This window comes from Anopheles coluzzii, chromosome 3 (genome assembly GCF_943734685.1).
Source record: "Anopheles coluzzii chromosome 3, AcolN3, whole genome shotgun sequence".
Classification (NCBI taxonomy): domain Eukaryota; kingdom Metazoa; phylum Arthropoda; class Insecta; order Diptera; family Culicidae; genus Anopheles; species Anopheles coluzzii.
The window spans coordinates 4,518,630-4,527,500 of record NC_064671.1 but is presented as its reverse complement, the minus strand read 5'-3'; the positions used below and the strand labels follow the sequence as shown (position 1 = coordinate 4,527,500).

Genomic DNA, 8,871 nt, shown 5'->3' with positions numbered 1-8,871 from the left:
CTGCACTGTTTTGAAAAGAAAAATGTTGTAAATATGTTGGATGCAACGGGAGGACCCCGTTACATTAGGACCCTCTTACATCTTTAGTGCACCAAGCAGCACTGAACTGTTGTCGGCTGCTGTTGGGTGCGTTGTTTGCTTGCGAAGCTCTTATGAGCTCAGATCTGAATAAGGTATTAGTAATAGAAGTGAGTTTGGAGTGTTGGTTTGTTTGAAGTTCTACTAATACTACGTGACTAACCGGTTTGCTCGGTCCTGGACGAGTGAATCACCAGGCTTCTCCATTAGACAGATTTTAATGTTATTTCGTTTATAATTTTCTGATTTACAAATACTTTTAACATTTTTAATAGTTTGGCATGCTTCTTCGATTCTAAAACTGATGGTTTGTTTAGTCAATTTGTCTTATTTCTACTCTTAAGCGTACCTAGAACGAGTGCGCCCTTCGAACGATAATTCCCCTTACAACGAACGTCAATCCTTTTAACACTTTTCCGTTAAAACTTTCCGTTGCGAGCTGTGTGTGATTGTGTGAACCTGTTTACTTAGTTTGTTCTGCGGCACTGTTTCAACCCCCTCCCCTTATGCTTTTAGTTCCATGCTAAACACGCAAACAGCGCTAATCTCCCGCTAATCTGACGCGTCTCGCCTCGGGCTCGTCCACAAACTCACACCGTGTTGTCTCTCCCCTCTCTAGGTGCATCATATCATCACAATAGTAATAGTAGTAGTGGTAGTAGGCGACCGGCCTCGACCCGGCACGGCGACAACCGCGACCGGGACCGGCTGGACCGTATCGAGCGAGACCGGGAGCGGGACCGCGAACGTTTGCACGCCCGGGAGCGCGACATGCTGCACTACGACATCAACGATGACGATCTGCTGAACGAGCGCAACTACGGACCATCCGACTACGGTGGCGGCGGTGGTGGTGGTGGCGGTGGAGGAGGCGGTGGAGGTGGGGGTGGTGGTAGTGATCGCGGCGGTGGGATGGTGCGCGGCGACAGTCGCGACATGCGCGACCTGAGAGATCCGGTGTCGGGGGTGCGGGAGCGGGGCCGCATGGAGCTGGGGCTGGGGGCGAGCAGCAGTAGTAGTAGTAGTGCACCGCACGCTAGAGCGCACACACTCAGCAGCGACATCCTTGACCATGGCGAGCTAATACGGGAGCGGGAGCGCGAGCGGGATCTGAACCGGGGGTACGCGGTGCAGGGTGGGCCGCGGCAGCTGGTCGCCGCGCCGACCCAGTCGGTGCGGCGCGGCATGCCCGACCGGGACCGGGACCGGGACGACTACAGTCCGCACCGTGGCGGCGGTAACAATAGAAGGGTACTGAACGCCATGTAGGAATCGTGGATATAGGGATGGGATCAGGATGATGGCGATGCCGACGGAGGTGGCCCTGGTGGTGGTGGTGCTGGTGGTGGTGGCGGTGGCCGTATGCTAGCCCGTGGCCATACGGTGGAGGAGGTGGACGAGGAAGAGGAGGTGGAGGGCGGCGTGATCGCCAGCGCGGACGATGCGCTGGACGAGGAAAAGCTCGTGCCGGACAGTGACGAGGACGATGGCTTCGAGTACGATGAGTTCTACTGAGCCGGCCGCTCCTCCTAGGCTCACTGGACGCACTGGATGATCGATACATCGATCGGGCGTACACAAACACGTACACAGCCACACAAAACACACACACAGACACCTTCGTCGATCGCTATCCTCCTACACGATCTTCCTTTATAACAAACGAACTTCCAGAACACTCCACTTTGATGAGATACAAACAACTTCCTTATACATTTCATTCCCCATTCTGTAGGCTTCAGCAGCCCCTATCTTTTCTCTCGCTCTCTCTCTCCCTATTGCACACAAACAAAGGACACACATGCACACACCAACACACGCCCATTAGCCGGACAGAGAGGACAGAAGCCGCCATCCTTGCGCCACCGCAATCCACACAGCCGCTTTCCAGCAGCGTTAGCACACACACACAGATCGCGTCGTGCGAGTCATCCTGATCCAATCCCTATATATGCATTAGGTTAGTTAAGAAAAACAAGGGCAGGCCGTTTGCAGTGAGTGCTGTTTTGTATAGCTTACGAGCCGGGTAGGCGAGACAGTAAGGCATCGGGGGTCACAGCACCGCAGCTACCATCATTGAACCATCCTTTTAACCTCCGACACATCTTTGAGCGTTTGATACTTCTTCCTTAAAAAAAGAACCCCCCACAAACAACACGACGGGGCACGGTCTATGTTCTGTTTTGGATTTGGATGTAAATTTTTGTGACGGCAGTTAGTTTTTTTTTATTTGCACAAATATATAGTGTTGTTGACTGTACTTTGTTTTCCTTAGTTTTGTCTGATTCAATGAGCTTGTTTGTTTTTGCACCTGTGTTTTGTATCTTCATCTTTACTTACTTCTCTATTTTCTTTGTAATGTTTCCTTGTTTTGCTCCCTTTTGTTTTCTATTCCTTCCATTTTCACTCGTTTATTGTCAACTTCTTTATCTGTTTCTTAAACCCTTTGGCTCACTTGTTCCGTTTCTTTCTCTCTCTGTTACCTTTCTTTTCCTCTTTTCCCTCTTTCTACTTTCTCTACCAGATCTTATCCTGTCCGAGTTTTTCTAGATGGCCTGTCCTGTCTGTTCTGTCTAGTTGCTTGCCCCGTTGTCTTAGTGCCCTAGTGACTTAGTGTGCAGTTCGTGTTCAGTACCTACGGTGACCTACTACAGTGACACAACCGTCACCATTTTATTTTACCGCCCGTTCCGCATCTACAACCCTACTATCTCTCTCTCTCTCTCTCTCTCTCTCTCTCTCTCTATTTCTCTTGACAAAATCCCTTTCGGCCTGCTCCAACTCGACCTCTCGCTTCCCGTTTCATTCCTCTCTGTCTGTCTCTCTCTTTCTGCCTTTCTCTCTAACCCCTTGTCACTGTAAATGCTCGCTTCCTGCTGCCGCTGCCGCCCTCAATTGTGCCCCATTCGTGAGCTGCCAGCTTGAAAGGTTGGGAGAGAGAGAGAGAGAGAGAGAGAGAGAGAGAAAGAGAAGAGTGCTAGTAAAAGAGGGATGTTAAATATGTACTACGTAAGACAAAATGGGTATGATTTGGACCCCAAACCCTTCACTCACTCAAACGCCGCCGCTCGTGCAAATGAAATCGTTTTAGGAAGCGATGGAAGAATGTGTTGAGAAAGATTGCTTCTGCATTGGAAAAAAGAAAATTCAACATTATTTGGCATATTAAAAGCAAGCAAGCAGAAGCTGCAAGCAAACTACACGGATACACACAGACACTGAAAGCACGCGTAGGGGTCGAATCGCGACGCAAATGCAAAAGGGCGAAATGGGGATTGCGGTTTTCTTTTGTTTTCACACACACTTCTAGAGTGCTACGGCTCACCCAGGACACTCCTCTCCAATAGTATGACGTTTGATTGTGCCAAAATGTGTGACCAGAACCAGGACAAAGCCCCCGAAACATTCACCAGTACGAAGCAAGAAAGTACGGACACGACAGCCATAGTAGAAGCCTGTTGATTTGCAGAATGATTTAACAGTTAAATACATTAAAACAAGATCCATACCGCAAAACCAACTCCAATTTCAAGCCCATTTGCAGCGTTTGTGAAGCGACGGCCGTACCGGCTGCGGGCGTAGTGTATGAGAAAAGCTTTAAATTTAACTTTAGGTAAATTGTAAAGGTTTATCAAACAATTTAACAATTAAATCGCCTGCATTGATTGATCGCCTGGTATGTAAACAACCACTCACACACACACAGAGAGAAACACAGTGTTTTTGGCCTGGTGTGCCTGTGCAAGCGCCTCAAGACACAATGTGTGCGGGCTGAAAATGAGTCGGAAAACCTCCCTTATTTCCGGTCCATTTGCACATCTGGGCGTCTTTGATTCACACGCACGATTGCTGGCACGGAAAAAAAGGAAAAAAAACTCTGATTTTGTAAAGTAATAACAACATTTGCTTACACCTCCCAATCCCGCTCCTTTACCCAAAAAAAAAGAGAAGAAAGTAAAACAAACACAGACACAAAAAGAGGTGAACAATCGCGTAAAAAAAAGAGCAAAACCATATTATTAACTTGCGTAACGTTAAGCATGCAAATTGAATCGATGCATTGAACTACCATACCATATTTAAAAGTCATTATTTAAGTCGAATTTATATACATAACATAGATATATGCAGTTGGGTTGCGTGAACGTGTAACTAAACGTGTGTGATGGTGTCTTTTGTAAAATACATTAAATACTCCCCTTCACCAAATGCACGATCACGATCACTTCTTGCCTACAAGGGGGTGAGAATGCAGTGAGTCGAGCGGGAACTAGGCCGCGAGGTTTTTCTTCCTTTTTCATTCTTTAAGCAAAAAAAAAAGCGAACAAAATAATCGAAAAATAAACCCCAACAAAAAAAGGAGCAACAAAAGAGAGAACATAAAACTCACACAGTAACATTACATACATGCATATTCCATTTACTAAAAACAAACCAAACAAAGAATCATACAGAGCTTGATTTGACTTGGGTCTAGGTTTTCCTTTTCCCTTCTCCCCACAACCCCATCCCTCTTCTTTCTTGATCGTTGATTGATTAGATGTTAGGTGCTTTTTTGAGACGTAATGGGGAAGCGCAAAGGATTTAGAGCGTGAAAGTGTTGGACAAACGATAAAGATGATATAAATAGATAAAAAAAACAGAGCGAACAGGAGCGAGCAGCAAAAGGAGAAGGAAGTTGGACAAACGTGGTTGATCGGGCACAGCATACCTGAGAACAAGCTATGGTTTCGAAAATAAACAAAAAGATAAAAATGGTAAAACAACGCAAACAATTCACAAACTCGCACAACCATCGCCACACACACAGACACACACTTAGCATCTTTTGGGGGAAGAAAAAGCATATAAAATTGTTAAAACATTAATCAATTCAATACTAAACTAACTTACCAACGTCGATCAAAAACCGTACGATCGTTGGATCGATTCTTTCTTCCACAAGAAACATCCACTAACTGAATGAAACCACTGTCCAAAACGGATTGATTTCTTCTCTTCCCACTCTTCCGTATGCAAAAGAGGAAAATGACGTCAGAACGGTACGACTTTCACATCATTAAAACATATAATCACAAACAATCAAACAAACAAACACATACTCATCCGGAAATTAAGGAGCACGAATGGCAGGCCCCGAAGAGAGGACGCCCCGCGCGCGTATCAGGCAGTGTATGCAAACATGCTCTCACGTTGTTTGCCCTGAATTGTGATTATTAATACTATTATCAGAATACTTTAATGCAAAACGTAGCAAAAAACCCACACACACACACACCACAATCCACACTGTTGTAGCACGTTCAATGCGTTCGGCAAGACGAGACAAGTTAGAAAGACAAGATAAGTTAAACAAAGAAACAAACAAAAAACGCAAAACTCCTGCATCGTGGTACTCAACAAACGGAAGAGGTAGATAAAACAAAACAGAAAGCAAAACCAAAAATAGAACTCTCTACTTGTAAAAAGCTAAACCAATCTAACAAAAACGAAAAAAGAAAACATGCAAAAAAAACTGAACGCCCAACCTATGGATATTATTACCTTTGACGCATAAAAAGGAAATGGAATGTGGGGGAAACATAGAAAAAGCGAAAGAGTAAAATCGAGATGAGAATAGAAGAAGAAAAAATCGCTGAAAAAGAGGAAAAGAACAAAACAAAACATATTTGCTATATACCAATTGCCTTGCACTGATATAAAAAAAAGAAGATAAACAGAAGTAAATAAACAAAAAAGCTAGAAAGCTGTGTAAAGTTAAAAGCATATTTAACTAATCACACACAAACACTCACACTCACACACATATAGCGCGCGCGTGCGTCACATATGTCTGCCTTTGTAGGCGCATGGAGGTTGCTATCGTCTCTGGGCCTGTGTGCGTGTGTATGTATGTGTGCATGGTTTTGGTGTGCATATATCCTTTACAAACGCACACATACATACACTGACACACACAGCACGGAAAAGCTGTAATATAAATCAACAAACAACAACAACAACAACAACAACAGCAACAACAAAGCTATTCTTTCCCAAGTTTTACCCGCATTCGTTCTAGCGAAATGAACAAAGTAGTATGCAGAAAGGAAAAGTAAGAAGAGAAGAAAAAAATACACAAACAAGAGTGAAGAGTGTAAAAGAAGTTAAAACGCGATTTAAGAAAAAAGTAAATCATGGATTCATAAGTGAGATTAGAAAAGAAATGAAATTGCCGAAAGTAGTGTTGAAAAGAATGGGGAAAAAGTAAGCAAAAAAGGTAAAAAGTTGTAAAAAAAAACAAACAAAAAAAAACACATACAAACTTCTATTACGCCACTGAAAGTGCTGTTTCCTCTTATTTCTTCAAGTATTCTTCAAGTTAATAATGCAACAACAACAAAAAATATGAGAAAAACAAAACAAACGCAAGAGAGTTTTCCACTTACACACACAAACACATACAAACACAAGAAACAAAGAGCACAGGAGAACAGCAGCAAACATACAGTGCTAGTGGGCTGCAAACCCAACACGTTAGTGTACGTTAAACAGTTTTTCTTGTTGGCGGTTTCGCTTCCAGCAGTTCTACCGGGAGAGAGAGAGAGGACATTCGAAGCGACTCCACCATGACTCACATACACACAAACATATGTTTTGGGGGGGAAGGGGGCGCGGAAGGCCGATCCGTGTACATAGAAAGTGATGCAGGGGAAAGCGCAGTGGACTGGACATGATCGCACGCCGCACTTTGTGTCGTTTCTTCGAGACGATCACGTTTACACTTTAGGTTTTGTTTGCAAAACTACTACGTATGAGCTACTGCCAAGGGACTACTACTACTACTACTACTACTACTGTTACACGAACGATATTAGCTGTCTGGGAGCCAGCTGGGATAGGTTACATTTACGTGCGCCGTAAGGCCATTATTGTTCGCTCTGTTTTCACCAACAAAACCACTCTTCCAACGCCTTTGCCTTGTGGCGCGAGTTTGTTTTTATCCTTTTAGCGCAACCGGTGCATCGACTGCATCAAGAAACCTGTTTATTTATGTTTAGTTGTTTAAGCAATGTTAATGTTTTGTTTCCTTCGAATGATTTAATGCTTGTTACGTTCGACGTTTGTAGTGTAATTTATTAGTAAAAAGGCAATTTGTTTGGTAAAAAGTCTTGCCCGCCTGGTCGGGAGGAAACCCCCACTTTATGTAGGTAAGAGTTTGTGTAAAATATAAATAGAAACAGTTTAACAGTACATCGATCGTACACGAAAGGAGAACGGCATCCAACAAACTGTTATTTACATACTTTTTCTTCGATAACAATTATACTCGCTTTAAATCAAACAAATCAACAAAAAAAAAATACAAAAATCGAACACAAAAACAACCAGAAAAAATGATTTTCAATTTCTCACGAGGAAGCGTCAGTACTCCATTGCTCCATTTGAATGATCGTGACGTTTTCGACTCTGAAGCCAGATGGATCGTTTGAAAGCAGGCTTGGCACACACACACATACACACAAACCTGTTCTCTGTCTTTCCTCAAAAAAAAAAAAAGAAAAATACATCCACACATAACACATACTTATACACTCACACAGTATGCGCAAAACAACACAACAACTACAACAAAATGGCTCTAGTAGAGAGGTAAGGGGGCACTTGGGTTTGGGGTTGAGAAATTGGTTACGGGTCCTCTTTATTCAAACCGATTCGCTTTTAAGCCATCATACGTGAAGGTGTATGATATCAGCTAGTAATGAAAAAGAAAAAAAAAACAAGAAAAATCGCAACAGCAAAAAAAACAAAAGTCATGATAAAATTAAAGAAAGAAAAGTGTGTAACAAATTAAAACTAAAGAGCAAAACAAGAAAAAAGAAGAGAAAAAACATAGAAGACGAGCAGAAGAAGAAAAAAAAAAACAAGACACCCAATAGTTAGACTAAAAAGAAGCGATAAAAGAAGGAAAAGATTTCAAACAAATGATCTTTATGCAAAAAAGCGAGCTGACTTACAACATAAATTTAAAGAAAACGGGACGGGAGAAAAAGTGGAAACACACACACACACATACACGCGTAAGCTATTTCTTCATACAGTTACTAGTATACACACCATTACACACACATATACAATTACCTTACCAAAAGAGTAAAAAACACTCACATACACATAAACGCATCGCATAGGCAGTCAAAGGTTCATTCCGGTTCCGGATATACTTCCCTCGGTAAAATCGGAACAACTGCTAGTAAAAACAGAGTGTGGTAAACAAATGTGACTAAAAGATGAGAAAACAAAACAAGTAGCTCGCAAGCGTACACTACAATACACTACAAAAAAACACAAACACACAGAAATTCACTACACCTTATCAAGTAATATAATTGATATGAGAAACAGAGAGAAAGAAAGCGAGAGAGAGAGAGAGGAAAGGAATACGCAAACACAGAAAAAATGCAAACAAAAAAAAAATACGCGAACAAAAACAACATGATTAATTCTTTATTGTTGCCACATTTAAATTAAATTTAAACAAAATATTTAAAAAATTTAATGAAAACCAAAAAACTCAGAACTCTACAACAAAAACGAACAAAAAAAGCAAAACAAAACAAAAAAAAACGGATGAAACCAACAAAACAAAAATGCCCAAAATCATTTGTAAATATATGATGAAAAAATAAAAATAATTTTTATCTAGCAAGAGTGTTTCGGCACTGCCCGTGGGAAAGAAAGCAAATGGAATGAATGAAATAATAAGTGGAGAAGACTAATTCGTGGTTTGTTTTTGATTTTAGATTGTTTATT

General features: G+C 42.2%; 2 protein-coding genes across 16 annotated transcripts in view; both read left to right on the top strand.

Moving 5' to 3' along the window:
- The window catches only part of LOC120955580 (voltage-dependent L-type calcium channel subunit beta-1), a 100,421-nt gene extending 98,083 nt beyond the window's left edge, over positions 1–2,338 (top strand). For 11 of the 15 annotated variants that reach the window (XM_049608584.1, XM_040376580.2, XM_040376587.2 and 8 more), the window contains one exon: positions 698–1,482. In XM_049608584.1, coding sequence (XP_049464541.1) covers positions 698–1,347 — 650 coding nt within the window. In that variant the 3' untranslated portion in view covers positions 1,348–1,482. Of the gene's footprint in view, positions 189–697 lie in introns of all 15 variants that reach the window. The other 4 variants (XR_005751795.2, XR_005751797.2, XR_005751796.2 and 1 more) reach the window with 3 other exon arrangements.
- The window catches only part of LOC120956700 (ATP-dependent RNA helicase glh-2), a 376,118-nt gene that overhangs the window by 34,254 nt on the left and 332,993 nt on the right, over positions 1–8,871 (top strand). The window lies entirely within an intron of this gene.